This window comes from Trematomus bernacchii, unplaced genomic scaffold, assembly GCF_902827165.1.
Source record: "Trematomus bernacchii unplaced genomic scaffold, fTreBer1.1, whole genome shotgun sequence".
Classification (NCBI taxonomy): Eukaryota; Metazoa; Chordata; class Actinopteri; order Perciformes; family Nototheniidae; genus Trematomus; species Trematomus bernacchii.
Window position 1 is genome coordinate 5500324 of NW_022987973.1, and position 18979 is coordinate 5519302.

The window sequence follows — 18979 nt, forward strand, 5'->3', positions numbered from 1 at the left end:
TTGCCTGCCCTTATTTACGCTGTGATATAAATAGTGGGACACCAAATTGTCTGAATGAACACATGTCATCTCTTTCTCTGTACGTCCTTCTTCACATGACCTCCTGCCCTCAGTCTTAGAGTCGTCATGCCAGTCCAGAGGGCGAGGCCACCCTGGGCGCCAGCATCTCCACTCCACTCCCCTCCTCAACCGGCCGCAGAAGATCCCCCCTGCATTCCAGCCCCAGCAACAGCAGCCTATAGGCTTTGGGCAGGTCAGCACATGCACACGCATACATGTATCACACAATCACATGCATATACACAAAGGAACGTAAACCTATACTTTTCACATCTTAATAGATGAGGGTTGTTGGCTGTAGACCGACATTGGGAAAACCCAACGAGTAGAAAAAACTGTATAAGCATCTGTATGGCCAAACTGTTTTTGTGTTTTAAAGATTTATTTTATTTTCATAAGAATAACTTGCTAATAAGTGGCAGAGGTAATGCTGTGGACAGGGTGTTCCAATAAACACAACTGCTAGTGGATGCTTGTGGAAAAGACCTTTTTAATTCATTCAAGTCATTGTATCCTGCATCTACCCCTTTTTTCTGCAATGTGAAGAAGTAAAGAAGTTGGCAAACTGTACCTGCAATGCAATTACTTAAGTGCTTGTGACTTCACTTTATACATTAAGTGATAAAAGAGCACATTTGAATTGCAAATATTTGCTCTTGATAGCGTAGCAGCGTCTGAGAGCACACTTGATACTCTAAGTGGAACTAGATTCATCTGCCACAGTAGATTTAGTTGAATAAGAAGGGTTTGTGTTTAGGGGCTGAGGGCATTTTATTCTAATACTGCTTTATTTAATGCATTTCTAGTAAAGCAACTAAATAGTAGAGCTCTGTAATGGTTTGAACAGTATGAGGATTGTTAACGACTGATAAAAGACGATATACAAATGTGGACAGACAGCAGCATCTAGTGGCTCTTAAAGAAAGGAAAAGGAATGTAAGTGATAAAGATGGTGATACTGATCAGCCGGATGCTCTCTCCTTCAGGTGCAGCATTTCGGTTCCTGCCACCAGGAATGGAATGGCAACTTTGCCCACCGGAGACCACAGGCCTATATCCCCCCCACCATGCATGGGCACACATTCACCCTGTCCCACAGCAGCCCAAACCACAATACGGGGCCCCACCCCCACCTTGGGGGCCACCCACACACCCAGCCCACCTTACTGTCTTACCCCCCGTCTGGCCCTCTGGTCACGGCTGCGCCCGTGGCCCACCTGCTGGCGTCCCCTGTAGCCTCCCGCCCCATCATGCAGCCCACCTACAGCATCTCCCACCCGGCAGGCATCGTGCATCAGGTCACTGTGGGCATCAACACCCGACTGCTGCCCTCCCCCACCTTGCACCCCCAGGGCCAATTCAAGCCTCTCTTCCCCCCGCACTCCTACATCGCCTCGCCCGCATACGCCAGTTTCCCCCTCAGTCCCACCAAAATCAACCAGTACCCCTACATGTGAGCGGGGCTGCCCAGGTACCCTTTATACCACCCGAGGGCTAGGGGAGAGGGCGAGGGCGAGGGCGAGGGTTATCTTAAACAACATGGTTTTCATTTCCAAAACCATGGCACAACCACAAAGAGAGCAAGCTATTTTTTGAAACATGTAGACTTGGGTGTAATTGAACTTCAAGCTTTAAACAAAAAAAAAAGGAAAAGAGTTCCTATGGTGGAGATGATTTGGGCAAAAATTAAGAAGGAAACAATGTATGAATGATCGAATGAAAGGATGAATGAGTAGTAAACTCACACTTAATGTGTTTTGCACATTTGATATATATCTTTGCATTGGATCTTCTACGAATACTCCTCAAAACAGGTAAAATAATTGGGGTGGTGTTAAATAGTTAGACTTTGCACCCCTGATCCCAGCTATTTTTCTATATTGCCTTCTTACGTGTGCAAGACACATCCATATTTGTAAAGCCATCCCAGTCTCTAGCTCTAGATCGACACAGATGCACACGTCGTCCACAGTGTATGTTGTACTGCGTTTGAAGTATTTGTACCTTTTCGGTGTCTTTTGGTGTTAGCAATGTCAAGTCAATTAACCGATTTATATAGGGTTGTTCCTCACGCTGCATGTGGTCTTGCATGAGCAAAAATGTAAACGGAAAGAAGCATAGACGTTGCTCTTATTGTTTGTGTCACAAGACTCGCTGCATTGTATAACTGTCCCCAGCCATAGTGCCTTACATATTTGGGGTTGTTAATGTTACTACTTATATATGACTATATACATGATTATTAATGTACTGGACTGCAGCACTTGAAATTCCAATCAGTCGATGCATCCTATGTGTGAGTATATATATATGCACACGTGTATATGTCCATGCATAGCCTGCATGGATGTGATGTATCGCGGATAGCGGTGCTTATCTTTTGGAGTCGGTGTGTATCTCGGTGTGTAGTGAGTTACTTCTCTGTTCTTATAAGAAGAACAGCATGCTTTGCTTTTGCGAATGCTTACCGTTTCATTAAAACCGTTTTTCTCTTCGTTCTCCCTTTTCCTCAAATGAACTAGTGTACAAAGTGCAAGTACTGAGTATTGCTTAATATTTGATAATCACTTTCTATTTAGTGAAACTATTATTACAAACAGTATTTGTACTGTTATTTGAAACTGCAATACAATCGAAATAGTCGTCGATTAGTTTTCTTTTTTTCGTCTTCGTATTTTCATTTTGAGTGTTTTCACTTTGTTTATTAGATGTTTAGAAGTGTGGTGGGCATGGCTTTGATTAGGTAAGGAAAGAAATGCAAATCAATTCACGGTATGGAATTTTCTAAGCCTGAGCAAACCATGCAGTATTCGATATACACACATATATGGACATATATTATAGAGCTAGACTATTTAGTACAGATGCTTGATAAGGTGTGAGTTAATTGTGTGCAATTCGCTCATTTATGCATGTGTGACAAAGTTAACTTTTCCCCTTTACATCATACCATTTGTTAATGGCTTGAGGCTTCTTGGTGTCGACTGCTTATTTGATACATTCCGTCAGGGAGGATATATACATATATATGATGGTAGCACCAGTCTATATATATATATGTAGATATGCTGTGTGTGCATTTTATCTGTTCATTTGACTAGTTATGTGTGTGTTTCTTTGTTGTCTTTTATTTTCAAATGAAGTTGCTTGTGCAGCACCAAAGACTGTAATTCACTTCCTGAGCAAGGTAGCTATTCTGTTTGCATAAACCTCAAATATACTGTAGTTGTAGAATGGGTTTAAATTAAAACAAAAAAACAAAAAATTGTATTTAAAAAATCGGCAGAGGTTTTGTCTAGCTTTTTGGGCAATTAATAAGTCGTGTCATTTCTTTCTTGAATGTATCATAGATAAGCTGCTATATGATGATTGCCACTTCGATAGCTGTGAAATTAGGTGATTTCTCTGAGTTTAAACCTAGCGTTGCTATTTCTGTATAGGTCCCTAATTATCTGAAATAGAAGTGGTTTTGATTTTTGTGTTTTGCGTTCATATTTGGAGTGTCATTGTAACTACTGTATTGCTGATGATGAACATTAGTTGCATTTGTTGTTTCTCGGGGTGTGTGTTTTGCATCAGTATTTTATCCTTATTAACCTTTCGGGCTCATCACTGCATATAAATGATGTATCTATGTAACTTAATTTTTGTATGTTTTCATATTGACGTTTTGTACACATCTAAAGCTGTAGCTTGCAGGATTGATTTAACTTTTTCATTGTGCTTATATATACTACCAGTATACTACCAGTACTCTTTTGCGTGCAACAGGAGCACTGTGAGATGCCAGAAGAAAAAAAAATCCATTATGTTCATTGAAAAGCTTCTGTAATGTTTCCACAAACACACTCACCACTTAGCACTCATGCAGGTAGTAAGGCTTGTAAGGTTTTGGGGTGATTAGACTGTGTCCAAAACATAAATTTAGCCCAATGTTTCTGTTTCGAAAATAATGTTTTACAACTCGTTTAATTGATTTGAAATTTCAATTGCAATGTTTTAACTGTTCAATGTTATATCTGGCTAGAATATCAGTTTCACACTTTGTTATTCTGCTATTCTAAACTGCCTTGTATTCGGATCGCTCTCCCCTTTATGAGTGTCTCATATCAAAATGATGGTATGTCAATGCGAAACTGTGGCCATTGTTATGTGTTCCTTACCGAAATTGAGACGGTGTGAGCAGCACTGTGTATGTGCCTTGAGCTTCAGAAAGTGAGAATTCAAGATGGTGATTCCTCACCTCTTACATGAGGAGGAAAGCATAGAATCCACTCAGACCATTACCATATAGAGTAGACAGTGTTTGAATGGCCACGCAACCAGGAGTAAGAAACGGAACAACAACCACATCCTCTGATCCGCTTGTAGACATGTGCATGATTGTGGCGCTCCTCTTGTTTCAGATAGCCGTCACCAAAGCCTCTCTGTGATAAAACACACATACACTTTGAATGACACTCAACGATCTTTGGATAGTCACTCTGGCTGAAAAGCAGATGCAATACTTTACATTGTGCGGTCATTGCACCACCAAGTGTTCTTAGATAATCTCCATGCTTTACATTAGCTTGCATGCTCACCTGCGTTGCTTCACTTTGTCTGCCTCGAAACTGTCTGCTCAGAGCAGCTTTTCCATCGTACAAGTTATGGCAGAGCGGGAGTAACCAGAGCACAGTTAACAACACTGAGAGCGTGCTTTATGTCCAGTCTTTTCTGGATGTTTATTCTGTGTGGGATCTGCTCTGTGAAGGAGATAATTGTGGTTTCTCTGTACAGTCAGTCATGAGTGTAATACTCCACATTTAAACACTGACATCGATATGGTTGTATGTATTTTGATAGCTTTTTTTCTTACCTGTACGCTTTACTGATCATTATCCAGTATCGAATCTGGGAAAGAAAGCTTATGATGACAAGGCATGAACTTGGCAGATTAGTGCTTGAAATAGTTCCCCAATAATAAGCATGTGAAATGTAATCTGTGTGTTGATTCCTCCAAAGGTATTCACCAGCAATGCGCCTGCATAAACTCTCCCATACTTGTGAGAGAAAAGAATGGATGCAAAAGGAGAGAAATATTGAAACTGTTTAATTTTCCACACAATTGACACCTTGGATTTATGGATATGTTTTTTTTTTTGAGGACTCATGTATAATTTAACAGATTCAACAGTCATTTGTCAAATGTTATGACTTTGATATCAGTAAACAAATCTTTTAGAGATGTTAATTCAGGGTCTGTATTAGTCTAAATGTACTACTGTGTTACTCTTTGATTTGATGAGATTTGTTTTGCTCAAGCTCTTATTTTTCTGGTCATCTGTATCAATTTCAGAGTTAATTCACACTGCAAGTTATGGAATCATCTATTTAGATTGCTTATCGAATAGACTTGATTATGAAATCTGAACTGTTACTGTTTTAATACCTGTAGATTTTTTTTGTGGCTTTGTTTATTTTTGTTTTGGTTTAATTTAGCTTTTTTATTTTGTGCTACACTAGTTTGCCATGTAGCAATTGCACTGTGCAATATTTACAGTATGAGGACTGGGAAAACTAACTCTATGGATGTGATGTCTCTTTACAGTTTGCGATAGTGTTTCCTCTAGTTCTCAGTGATTTAGGTGTGACCAAGCCTTCTCTACTTTGTCACATTAAGCGGGTTTTCCAGGTGACTCTTTTGGTGAGTGTCAAAAAAAGACTTTATGGTGTATTATTGTTAAGATTCACTTTGAATTAAAAAAAATCTATTGATGCAGCTCTTTTTGACTTTTTTCCCCCCATTATTGTATTTATTAAGGTGATTCTCTGGTGCTGATTAGTAACTCTGTCACATCTTACTGCAGTGGTTTTCAAACTCATTTGAACAAGAACAAAGGCAGGCGATTGTTTATTTCATGGTGTTTATTGTATTTTAAATTGTTCAACATTTGAGGATTAATTGGCCAATCCATGTGTCTGTAGAATATTAGAAAAACATAATGAACACATCTTACATTTGAAATGACAGTACTGGCAGCTATTACAGATATGAAATAAGACAAGCAGAAGATGAAACCTGGGAATATTGGTTAATTTAGCATGGTTCAATTAAATATTGTTAAGGATTCAGTGATCATCTAAATGATGTCAATCAAATAATGGATTTAATGAGCTAGTGTTTTTGCTCGACAAAATAATTAATGGAAATGTAATAGTTTCAAAGCTCATTATACCTTAGAAAACTCGATCTTCCGTTGGAGATTTTGCAATATAATCCAAAATAGCCGTTAAATCGATTTATATCTCAAATTACTCGTATGTACGAGCACAGTTGACTGGATTACATGCCAACAGTATAAATATATATATGTAATGTTTTTTTGTATTTTATATGGTAATAGCCTACACTCTACAACATCTGTTGTTTGTGTTGTACTCTAGATCAATGGGCTTTGCATGATTTTCTATTTGCTTATATAATTTGTAGTATAGTATATTATAGTATCTGGGTTACTGCTGCCATCTTGTGGCGGTACGGCAGTACTACAGCCTACAGTTTATTTGACTAGCCTACATAATTTTCAGCTAGCTTTTTTTTGTAGCCCTTAGGACATTGTACTCATGCTACATAATATTTGTGGAAGAAAGGAAAATGGTAAATTCTCTGTTTTGAACATTAATCCACTTTACAAGCTGACATGTTGGTCACGGGGTCGTGTCTGGCTTCATTCCCCCAGCAGAGGTCGTCCTGCAGGCTGCTCGCTTTGACTTTCCCCCGACAATTAACAGCAGAGAGGCTAATTTGCTCAGTTTGACCAGGGGGGTGTTAGCCTTTATCAATGACCAAGCAGCGTCCATATCCTTTAAATGTGGGGCTAAACGTCACCGGAGCACAGCCACAGTCATATTATCCGTATGGAGCAGGTCTGTATGAGTCAGTTCACCGACAACAGCTAAATGTCAAACCTTTGGCTAAGTGTGCGCGCCTCCCTGCGCCACTCGGTGATGATGGGTGGACCGAGCGCAGCGGAGCGATAGGGCGCGTTTCTTAATTTCCCTTCATCTCCGAGTGCCCCCTCCAGCCCTGGACACCACCACGAGACCGCGGGACCGATGTGTTTCCCGTCCACGCACGAGGATTGATCCAATGTATTATTTACGACCGAAACTTCAGCAACTTATCCACTGGATATGGCTCCCGGTTTGAGCAGTGGGCGGACAGGTCATCCCGAAGTATTGGAAGCCCGGGGAGCCGATCCCGGTGGGAGCTCGCCGCGGAGGAGGAATGCCGGAGGAGAGAGGACGTGTTCGAGGACCGAGCGGCGAGCCGGAGCAGCGGGGATGCTTGCGAACTGTCTGCTATCTGTGGGGATGCTTTCACTTCTTGTCCGGTGCGCTTTGGCCGCAGAGGGTAAGCACAGCACCGAGCTATCTGCTCCAACAAAACACAGGCTGACGTGATGCATTCACCTCTGTCACATATATTCCAAGAAACATCTATTGTGACGAGTTAAGGTATACGTTTGGGAGGGAAATGGGTCTTTTGTTTCACACAGGCAGCGTTTTGTAATCTGCACATGTATTGCTGCCGGGTGCACCATCCACATAGAGGCTGCAATATGCATATGGCTGGATAGCTTGCTTTATCATTTTTAACAAAGACAAATGTAACTAGAGGTCCATACACCATTGCTCTTATGATTATATGACATGGAGAAGGCTGTTATTGCATTGACATTTGCGCAGTCAGGGAGTACATCCAAACAAACAAACAGCTATTATTCAGGATTAATCCCCCCTACTGACCGCACTGACATAATATGTTGTGTGAGACATTGTGCTGAATCTGGTCCATGCAGGGTTTGCTTGTATGCAATACACCTCCCTGTAGCCTAATAATCTTTCCACCTGACGCCAGACAACTCTTTTGTCTCTCATCAAATTGCACTGCACACACCTCTGCTTCTCCTCTGCAGCTGGACCCATTGTGAGCTTTCTCAACCCCAACTTTGTCTCTCCTCCCAACTTCACTGCCCCCTTGTTCTGTAATAGGCATTTCATATTGGTTGCATTTCCATGAGAGAGGCTATTAGCCTTTGTGTTCCTATTGTGTGTAATGAGCTAAAGGGAGTTTTATATGGGAATGCAATGCAGTCACAGGGCAGTCAGTGTTTCAGAGCATCTGGGTCAGCACTAATGACACACATACTGTAGCCCACTGGAGGTCTGTGTGTCTCTGGCGGCATGAGAGGCAGCTGGAGTAAGGTTGGCCGACATAGCTTCCCTTCAAACATGAATGCTTAAAGAAAAGCTTGACTGCAAAAGACAGTCTGCATGTGCACTGATTTGGCTGCATTACCCTTTTCCCCCACATGTATCTTTGTACATTCCCTCAATGTAGATGGCTTTGGTATTAGAAACGGAACAAAACGAGAAATAAGTGTGTGCATGTCCAACAGTAGCTCCATCACCTCCCTCCAGACTGCACACTGATCTAGTGGCTGTAGTCTCACCTCTGCTGATGCACTGCTACAGTAGCAGTCTCCTCCTCCCTCCTCCCATATCCACCTCCTCCTGCTCACAGTCAGCATATCCATTCTTAAACACACAAGCCCAGCAGCAGCAGCAGCACCTGAGCTATACATTACATTATGTTGATTAAAGAGACATTACAGTGGCCTACTTTTGTTATTCACTTACTTCAGATTCTCGGAAAACAAAACTGTGCACTTAGACTGTAGGGTTTTGTTTTAAATAAGAAGAGGTCTACTGACAATGACAGTTGGGCTGTGCAAAAATCTAGCATTACAATATTTAGACTGTCACGATTAAAGGCTTGCGTTTTAATATATTGCAATGTATTGTGCAAGGCAGCATATTATTTAAACCTACTTTAAGGAGGTGAGTGTTTACAATAGGCTGTCTCTTAGTAATGTTAGAAAAATGGAGGATGTACTCCTTACTCCAAAGGATTATCCTGGATTTACTCCCGTCACAATGTGTATTCTTTTGTGTATCTAGTATAGCACCAGTTCTTAACTGAGCACACAAGGACCCCTGCCTCATCTTTGAAATAAAATCTATATAGCTCAGTAATTATAAGAATGCTATTTTTAAGCTTTGGCTTATTCAAAAATCTCCCCCTTTCATGGTTCCTATATGGATTTATAATGGGAAACATTATTCAGTTAGATGCACCCATTCCGATGCACTACAGCAGTTTCTGCACACAAACTGCCCTTAAGTGGATCAGATATCGGCCATGATGTGACCGATACGCAAAGGTTGTTTATTTTTCCACGCCATTGTGAAATGATGTGTCTCCTCCATACATTGATTCAGTGACAGCGGGCCACTAATTATTTGTTTTAGTGCCACAGCTACAACTGGCCTCATATTACCTTACCTTAGATTCCATTGGATTCTATGCAATGAGCCATAGTACATTTAGAAAAGAAACGGCAGTTGTATTGGATTGATACTCAGCAATGACAATGAATATAGTGATGACCAGAAGGCCTTCTCTCCGATATTAAACATACAACACAAAATGCCTTTGGGTGGGAAAGATTGCATTTCAGGTTGTTTTTGATATCCATCATATTGGACTTCAGGGTGGCTTCGGGCTTAAAAAAATCAAACAATATGATTACCAGCTTAGACAATAAATCATAAGTGATAAATTATACATTTGGAAGTTGAAGTTTATATTCCTTCTCCTTTATATCTCTTCACAATCTCATTACTATAACACCTGGCTTGAATTTCAATGTCATGGTTTACTGAATAAATCCCCAGTTGTCAGCTAAATACCCTGAATCACAGCTTCCTCCTCATAATGTGTGAACCCAATACAATATGTGATTACTATAGAAACTACATTTTCTGTTCAACATGAACCTTTCCCCCTCCATAACCCTTCAACATAGTGCATAATGTAGTGTGGGGATCCTATATGAAGCCTTTTCATTCAGTGAGATTGATTTTTAACAAACTTGGATGATTTCTTATCTCATTTGTGGCTTTCTTATTAACACAGCTGGAGAAATGATGCTCAGCAGCAGCTGGGGGACACCCAGAAGAGAGAGCTAAGCAAAGCCATCTTTGGTCTTTCCACAATCAAACAACTGTCTTCTGACATCAGCTGTGTTTACTCTTACTACCACAAACCTGCCCATTGCTTATGAGTACTGACATCTTGGTTTTGACAGGGGTTAACCTCATAGACCTTTCGCAGTATGAGAAGCTATCCCTGAACTGATGCCAGTCATCACTTTCTGCTTAGGAATTCATTGAAAAGAGACTTCACAGTAAAACTGAAAGCCATTTCCTCTTTGCAATTCAGTCTGGGGCTTTTAGCCCTTAAATAGCTGTTAACGTGCGTCAATCGAACGGTGAGCTACACATCACAGCCATTGCTGTTTGCCTTCTTGTTTTGTGTGGTTCAGTATCTTGCTGTTTTTTCCCCTGTGTCTAGATTTGCCTTTTAAGGGCTGTCACGATGGTTAATGTTAAAAGGACTTCCAGGAATTGGTTTTTAAAAACTGTAACCATGACTCACCCTTGATCTGATGACCTGCCCCCCTGAGCTCTGGGTTTGCAGGACCACACAGGGGACACGATATCTCTGTTTATTTCCCTCGTTTCACCTCATTGCAGTGATTTAGCGTGCAGCAGTTAATTATGTTGCGGGTAAAGCTTGTCAGGAGGGCTTAAGATGTATGTGCATGTGTGTGCACACGATGGATAGATGGTGTCTCCTCAGGTGGAGCTACAGCTGAGTCTTCGTTTGATTTGCACTCAGTCATGAAGCAAACATTTGTCTTTGTGAACAGACATCAAATTGAAAAGTCAATTTACAAAACCAGTGATAAAAAAGCAATGTTTATATTTTACTCACAGTCTTCCATCTGTTTTTCTTAGCATGCTGTGGTGATGTTTTTAACAGAGAAACTGTGAGAGGTCTATTCAACATTAAGCAAGAACTTGAGTACCTGAAATGAAAATGCTAAAAGGGCAGAGTGTTTTGATATAATTAAAACACATATTAGTATTGACAATCAGGAAAAGAGTAAAAGAACATTCATTGTTATCCATCCGCTGTATTTCAATCACAGATCTCTTTGTTTCTGTCAGATCTTATAGAAAGGCAAACGGTATGCAGTCCCTCACTGCAGAAAACAACAGCACTTCTACACACATATAGATGTGATGAATAGACAGGCAAACAGGCTTCTATTAGTATCTTGGACCATCTGCCTCGTATTATCCCTTGTATAGTTCAGTGCGATCAGGGAATATAATGTCTGTTTAGTGTGTGTGTGTTTCCCTCCAGTATTTCTGTGTACCTTTGCGCCTCTCTGTACTTCCGTCAGTCTCTCTGTGTTTTGGCTCTTTGGGGCAGGTTGATGGTTGACAAAACCTTGGCTCTGCTCCTGCTTGAGAACGGACAGCAGGCTGCCTGATTTATTGGGACGCCACACTGCTCCTCACAAGGCCACCATTCATCACACCCCATCACACGGCACCAAGTCAACATTAAATGCCGGATTCTCTGGGATATTTAGAAATGTCAGATTCTAAAGAGCATCTCCCTGTTACTGAAGACTGGCACATAATTCACACCAACTTGTTTTGTATGATGAATGAAGGACTCTTTCAAATTAAGCTGACCCAAGTAAAAAAAGACAAAAAAAGGCAGTAATTGTCACAATTTGTAAGATTGCTATGTCTAAATCCACTTGTGCGTTTAGCTATATCATGCAAACCTGAAAACCAACCTTAGCATACATTGTGATCTTAATATTTTACACAATTTACTAGTGGCTTCCCTCTAGAGAAACATGTGTGGTATACTTAATCAATCTCAAGTGGTGCAAACATTTTGCGTTGTTATAAGAGTTTTTTCTTTATTTCTTACCCTTTTTATATTTTCACACTAAGCATTGGGTCAGGCTCAAAAAGCACTATGTTGGGCCTTTAAAACAATCTTTGGTCTTTTACATTGTTTTCCAAGTGTAATTTACATGATGCTGCTCTATAATATATAGACCACACACCTTGGCTCTGGTAGCTTTTGTTTGAAGGACTGAAGATATTTTCTGTAGTTTCATGGGAGAAGTGAATTTAATGTAAATTACAAGTAAATGAGGCTGAATCAGACCAGGATTTTGATCTTTGTTGTGAGGAAATGAGTGAAACAAAAGGATGGATAGATAGGGGAAGATGTTCCTCTTCACAGATGGGGTCATCAGTCACATTTAATAGTATCACTGACATTGTATCATATTTACTTTCCGTCTACTATTGTTGTAAACCTAGATGCTTAGGGTAGCTGTAGAATTGGCCATTTTACACAGACGCCTCTTCGGACTGTGGCATTTAGCTAATCCCTTTGAACTACTGGAGGAGGAAATGTGAGATCACTGACACATACAAAGGCATTTATTACACTGAGCCTTTAAAATGTTACATTCTTAGAAGCTAGCAAACCGTGCACCCTGGCACACAAACAATTAGACAACACATAGGCTTACAAGCAGAAACAGTATTATAGCAACTCAGTCAATATTGGTGATTTATTCCCTTTGTCTGTACATAAAACCAATTTGCTATATATACTCTGTATTTGGTTGCACTACCTTAAAAGGTAAGTGTCTTGGTGTGTAGCCTGCTAGCTATCCACAAGCTAACTTTGTTTGCAGTTTCAGGTTAGACGTACAGTGGGTTCATATGAGCTTGTTTGCAAAAAACAAGTGCTTCTACAGTAGCTGCTGGAAACAAAAAATAAATAAAAAAGGTTTATTTTATCGAGGAATTTCAGCTAGGAAAGTAGTTAGCTGCTCACCATTAGCCCGTATGGGGTCATTTCTGTCTTTCTTGGATCATATGTCCACAAGACAGTATAATCACATCTTCACTTTAGTTAAACCCAATTTATGTAATACCATTTCAGATCTACGTCCCGTCAAAATGCTTGCTCTTCTTCTGTTTTGAGTTGATCTAGTCTTCTGTTGAACTTTGAGCATGTGTGTTTCTTGATTGAATCATTGTACATTGACATTTGTGAGAGCTATTTTGACCGTTCGAATTCAAGAACGATAGAACTCGACTATAATTACAGTTTGGATGGTAAAAATACATTCAGCCACTGTGGTCATTTCAAATGATTTCAAGAAGTTTCACATCAGTAATTTCAGTAGAAACATAAATTGAACATTTGACCTGGGGAGAAGACGTTGCAGTGTAGAAAGATTGCTCGGAAATGAATCGTTAAAATTGTCAGAATGCAATCGAAACATGCAGACTTTTTTAAGGAAGGACTTTTTAGGATAGAAACATTTCCTGGAGTAAAAACTGTTTGCATTGTACTTTACCTTTATCCTTGCAAATTTGTTGAAAATATTTGTTGAAGCAGCCGATGATTAAAACTGTCCGATAACGATTTCATCCACATTAGGTTTTTGTAGATAATAAACTTTGATTACATGTACTGTATGGCAATATTTTCAACATACAGTATATGGGATTACATTGACAGGCATGTCATATTCTTTGCATTTGTCTAAAGTTAATTTGTTGTTTTAAAACTGAAAACAAATCAAAAATAGATAAGGAGTAAAAGGCTGTGTAGAGCTTCAGAGTTAGTTAATAATCTTAACCACTTTTCACATTATATGCAGTCAACATTTATATAGAAAATGTTCAATGAATGGTCTATTGTTATCTGTGACCCCATTTTTCAATGTGAGAATTCTCATAAACGCAACTATCAAAGCACTTTTTATATTGTCATGTAAATGTAAGTACTTCTTTTGTGTGCTCTAATTGGATTGTATAGGAATTTGGACTAGGCTGGGATAATTCATCCTCTAGTGACTGACAATAGAATCCATGATTAAAGGTTGAGTTTTTGTGTCACGTGTGAGGAGTAATTTTACCATCTATTTCATCATTACAGTATACATGTGATATTACAATTTCCTGCCATATACCCATATTTCAATTGCAGAGAAATATTCAATATTGTAAAATGTCAAACGTTTTTGAAAAGATACCTTTCATAACAACCAACAACATCAGTGCGTCAGTCTTGGATGTTGCTCACAACTTACTCAGCACATGGAGTGTCCCGGCCCCAGGCACAGAGAGGTTGTTTTTAGTATGTTATGTCTCTGAAACATCTCTGTTCCCTTCTCAGTCTTTATAGAGAGGCTTTTGATTTTAAATCCCTGTGACATCACAGATTCAGGGGCTCGCTCTGTGATTTCTAGCTTTAGTGAAGCAGGTTTAGAGTGGATGACAGTGTCAGTGAAGCATCAAGAGTACTCGAGCTGAACTCGGAGAGCATTACAGGAAATTATCAACAGTTTTTAAACCCTATCTTATTCATCAGTAATCAAGCTGTCTTAGGACTTCGATGATTTTATATTGACAGAATGTAGTACAGGCAGTTTTGAGTGCTTTAACTAGTATTACATTTGGAGGTAATTTAAATGATTGCACAAATGTAAGAAAAATATCTTGTACCAGTATAGATGCAGTCTGCATGGCATATTTTGACAGTGCTTAATAGAGTACTATTAGTTGAGATCGAATCATGTGCACTGTGCGTAACAGATGTCTAAATAAACTATTCTACATGATGTTTGCTCAATCTAAAATAGTTTGTGTTTATGAGTATATGAACAGCTGCATTCAAAATGTGTCCGCTCATTTTGAGGACTTTTAGGACAATTCAATCTACCTTTCCTGACACAACAAGCTACCCCCCCCTAGGTCAACATCATTATGGTCATCCTCATCTGAGTCAGTCAGCTGTGCAGCAGGTTCTTCCTCACTGTGTTGGTTGGCGCAGGTGTGTAGTTTGCAGAGGGTCAATCAGTTCATTTGTCACCTGAAATGATTCTTAGTCAAATTCAATCAATGCAATCCTGTCAGCTCCTTCAACCTGTGCACGATTCATCCTAAAGCAGAGTATGGCCGCCAGATCAGCACACAGAATAAGTTTCACTCTATTGAATGCCTTTTTCTGGCAATCCAGGATCGTGCCAAGTCTCTGTGAAGACCTCAGTGCTTTACATCACTCTGCAAACCAACACGGGCATTAAGGCCGCCCAGCTTCTTTATAACCTCTGCACAGTGACCAGCAAGATGCTCAGCAGAGAAGATCCATTAATCACTCACACACACACACACACACACACACTCACACACACACACACACACACAAAAAATGCACTCACTTTTCTGCACATTGATAAATCCATACTGTGAAGCATTTGTTTGATTTATGCCTTTACTTTAGTGCACTGAAGTAACCCCTTAAGTCTTCAATTCAGATGCGCTGCTCCCCCCCCCCCCCCCCCAGGCCAATTCATTACTGGGATAATCTGAGTGTGTGGGTGGCTCTGCTGCTGCTACAGAGCTAACCTTTTGCATACACACAAACAAAGCCTTTACACATCCTCCAACTCCTCCCTAAATGTCTATGCAAGGTTCAGAGTTTGGAGACCTTATTCGTTTATCGTCACAAGTGCGTATGCATGTGTGAATGCTATTTGTGTCAAAAGATTCTACTCCCTGCACTTTGTAACCTGCTACAGAGAGGAAGCATTCCCTTTTTCATCTTCGATTTTTAAATGTATTATGTAGCTCCTAAATTGGATGTTCAATTGGTCTAAATAACAAGTGTTTTGCATCAATATATTTAAAACTGCAAATATAGTAAGGCATAAGATCTCAAACTGAAATAACCACGATGAATGTCTCTGTTTTACATTCGACATGTAAACCAAATTAAACGTTTTATTGCACAATATCAGTGAAATGTAATTTAGACTGTGACTGAGGGTGTTTCTAACTCAATGTCACGTTATGTGAAGGTCAATTGGTTGTCCATAGTGTTAGACCATGGTGCCTCATACATACATCTCAGTAATAACATCGTCACCTATCAGACAGCCCTGTCCTTGACAGTGGACGCTGTTAGGAGTCATGGATGGCCCCCATTAAGATGTGCGTACTGAATGTCGTCATAGCTTGAATAGCGAGTAGCACAAGATTAAATTAGAAGTATGAGAGAAAATATCCAATCCTAAAAGTAGTGTTGTAAGTAGAGAGTGTGCCAATGGTAGAAATTAGGTAGATTCAAATGGAAGATACTGGCAAAGAATATTTTTTTATACCAGGATTTAAAAATATTTTTCCATACAGGTTTAAAATATTTTTAAAACCTGATATCTAAAAGCTTAAAATCCCGGCTCGATGTCTTCATTTTCTCTGATTTATTTTTTTAGGATTAACAAGAGATTACAAGTGGACATGATATAAATTGCAAACAAAAAAAGGGAAAACTGAAAGCATTGGAAAAATGTCCAATTTCCTCAAGGAAAGACTTGAAAACCGTATACGATTGACATTTAATAATATGACACCATTGATATCTCAGATTAGATATTGGTCATATTTTGATATGTTCTGATGTGTCCTAATTCTCATTTTGAAAGAAACCTTCTCAAAGGAAGCTACTTTGCTGGATAAGCTGTTCCTGAAAAGGTGGCTGCCTCGGGGCGTCCATCCTCTTAATATTATCTGCAGCACTACAGTGTGCTACTGTGAGTGGATGTATAATCTTCATCCAAAATGTAAATGAGCACTTGTAAGCGTTGTATGAAATAACAGACTTTCTGCCAAAAGAAAATCTGTATTAGAAGACATTCCTTTAACAGACGGCCTCATCTGAACTCTGACACTTCCGACTGTTTGCCGGCCCACATCTTGAACAGTGTCCAGGAGAATCAGTTAAGTACCTTGAAGTAGACGGTTTTATTATTTAGAAAAAGAAATCCTCTGTTCTCTGCATTAAGCACTTTCAGTAATAGTCTCTGAGAGCTCCATTTCCTGACAAAGTGAAAAGAAATCATTGACTAGTATATTGAATCCATTATAGTTTTGAACTTTGAAACTCAGTCCAAGTGTTGATGTGGAAGCACAGAGGAGGTTTCTTAGCTGGAGGCAAGATATCTCTTAGAAGAGTTACCTTTCCTTTCCATTACCTTCTGATACAAAAAAAGTGATGCCTCCTCTTTTTTAACCCTGCACTTCAAAAGGAATGGCGCTTTGGGTGTATTTTATTTTTTGGGCATCCTTCTGATGAGTACCAGCCTGAATTTGTTTCTTTTAAAAGCCGTTGAGACTATGCAGGCTAATGCAGCTCTGGTTCATTGCCTGTTTTGACCAGCTGCATATAGTTATAGTATAGCTGGCGATAGTAGTTCAAATTTGACAGATTTGATCTGTCATGGTCCCAGTTGTGTTTGTAGTTTGTTTCGTGCTTTATTTTGGTAGTCACTGTCCTCTTGTGTCATGTCTAGTTCTGCTTCCTGCCTTCACCTTTTCCTATTGAAACTCTCTGTCATGATCAGGGGACCAAATGTCATAGAATTCCTGCTTTTTGTAGAGTTGATCAGGTCCATGCTGAGAAATATATGGCAGTTGTGTATTCTAAAGTCTTGATCTGTCCAGGCATTGGGATGTTGTCGTGTGCTGGCTTTCATGAAACAATCTGTGTTGGTGTTTTAACATGTATCATAGCTGCCAGTTCACTTTAGAAGCTAACGTAACATTTAATCTTAACTGGACTGCCACACAGCCCCCAAACTTTTCTTAGCAGGTTTACTTCATCATTTACCAAAAGCAATTTTGTTCCTCCTGTGTCCTTGTGAATACCCATACCCCTTATTTAAAATCCAATTCTTTTTAAATCTAACATGTTCCCTTTATATTCTTGTTTAGTACTTTATGTCTTGAAGCAGAGAATATATTGATAGTTCCCATTCAGCTGCACAAGTACATTACCCATAACCAGGGCCGTCCCTCCCTACAGGAAGATCACGCAGACTGCGTGGGGCCTCACCTTGCGGAGGGAGCCTCAACTGAGCCGCAAATGCGGCGCACCTATGCGTTTATGCGGCGCAATTAGTGCTCCACTAGCACCCCCCCGTCGACGCTCGCGAGACAGAGGGCCACATCATCTAACTTTGCGTGGGGCCTCAACCCATAACCACAAGATATTAAACTGCAGAGATCTTTATCCATAATGCTACAACATGTACGGCTGATGATGATTCTCATTTACATGGACCACACAGTGGCCAATCTCTTTTTGTATATTATGTACAAAAGCAATATTACAATTCAAAACCAACTAAGCTTTTGTGCTCCTTCCACCAAAACAATTTCTGAATGTATTATGCATTGATTTTGCAATTGCCATTACTCTGAAGTATTTTATCTGGGATATTAGAAACATTAGCAGAAGCTACATCTGTTTTCATCCTCCACTCACCATTAGGTTCTATATCCACTTGTATGTCTCACCTCTGGTGTTACTTTCTAACAAAACCTCCTCCCCTTTAACTTCTTAATTCACTTATATAAGACAGCCTTTGCAAAGACAGTTTTTATGGTTTTAAATTTGCATACTTTAAATTGGATATGCCCTTCTAAAAGCTCTTTGTTTGAGCAACTCCCATAATTAACTTGCTTAATTAGATGTTAGTTTTTTACTCAGCTGAAAGAGTGTTACATAATTGCTTCTAAATGATTTCATTGCATCCTTTACAAAATGCAGGGGGGAAAAATACATTATTAGTAATTGTTTTCACCAGAAATCGGAAATTACGTTTACATTATAATGCAAGAATATTCTACCTGAGCGTAGGTCTGAGAGTAGAAATGTGTTGATTTTCAGTATTTAATCAAACCAATTGTAACCTTTGAGAAAGTCAGAATAAAAAATAATCTTAGTCTTAATGATAGAAATTGCAGTTTTTATTTTTAGCACACTGCAATGGCCCTTGAAGCTGTGTTCTGAAGCTACTCAGGTGGATGCTCAAAAATCACTACGCTGCTGTAAATGGCTACAAAATGA

General features: G+C 39.6%; 2 protein-coding genes across 5 annotated transcripts in view; both read left to right on the forward strand.

Moving 5' to 3' along the window:
* hipk3b (homeodomain interacting protein kinase 3b) overlaps positions 1-5826 on the forward strand; it is a 41468-nt gene extending 35642 nt beyond the window's left edge. For all 4 annotated transcript variants that reach the window (XM_034116880.1, XM_034116879.1, XM_034116881.1 and 1 more), the window contains 2 exons: positions 114-253; positions 1047-5826. In XM_034116880.1, the coding sequence (XP_033972771.1) occupies positions 114-253; positions 1047-1517 (611 nt within the window). In that variant the 3' untranslated portion in view covers positions 1518-5826. The remainder of the gene's footprint in view (positions 1-113; positions 254-1046) is intronic.
* A 1058-nt stretch (positions 5827-6884) lies between these two features.
* Positions 6885-18979, forward strand: part of kiaa1549lb (KIAA1549-like b) — a 62554-nt gene continuing 50459 nt past the window's right edge. The window contains exon 1 of the mRNA XM_034116882.1: positions 6885-7456. Coding sequence (XP_033972773.1) covers positions 7237-7456 — 220 coding nt within the window. The 5' untranslated portion in view covers positions 6885-7236. The remainder of the gene's footprint in view (positions 7457-18979) is intronic.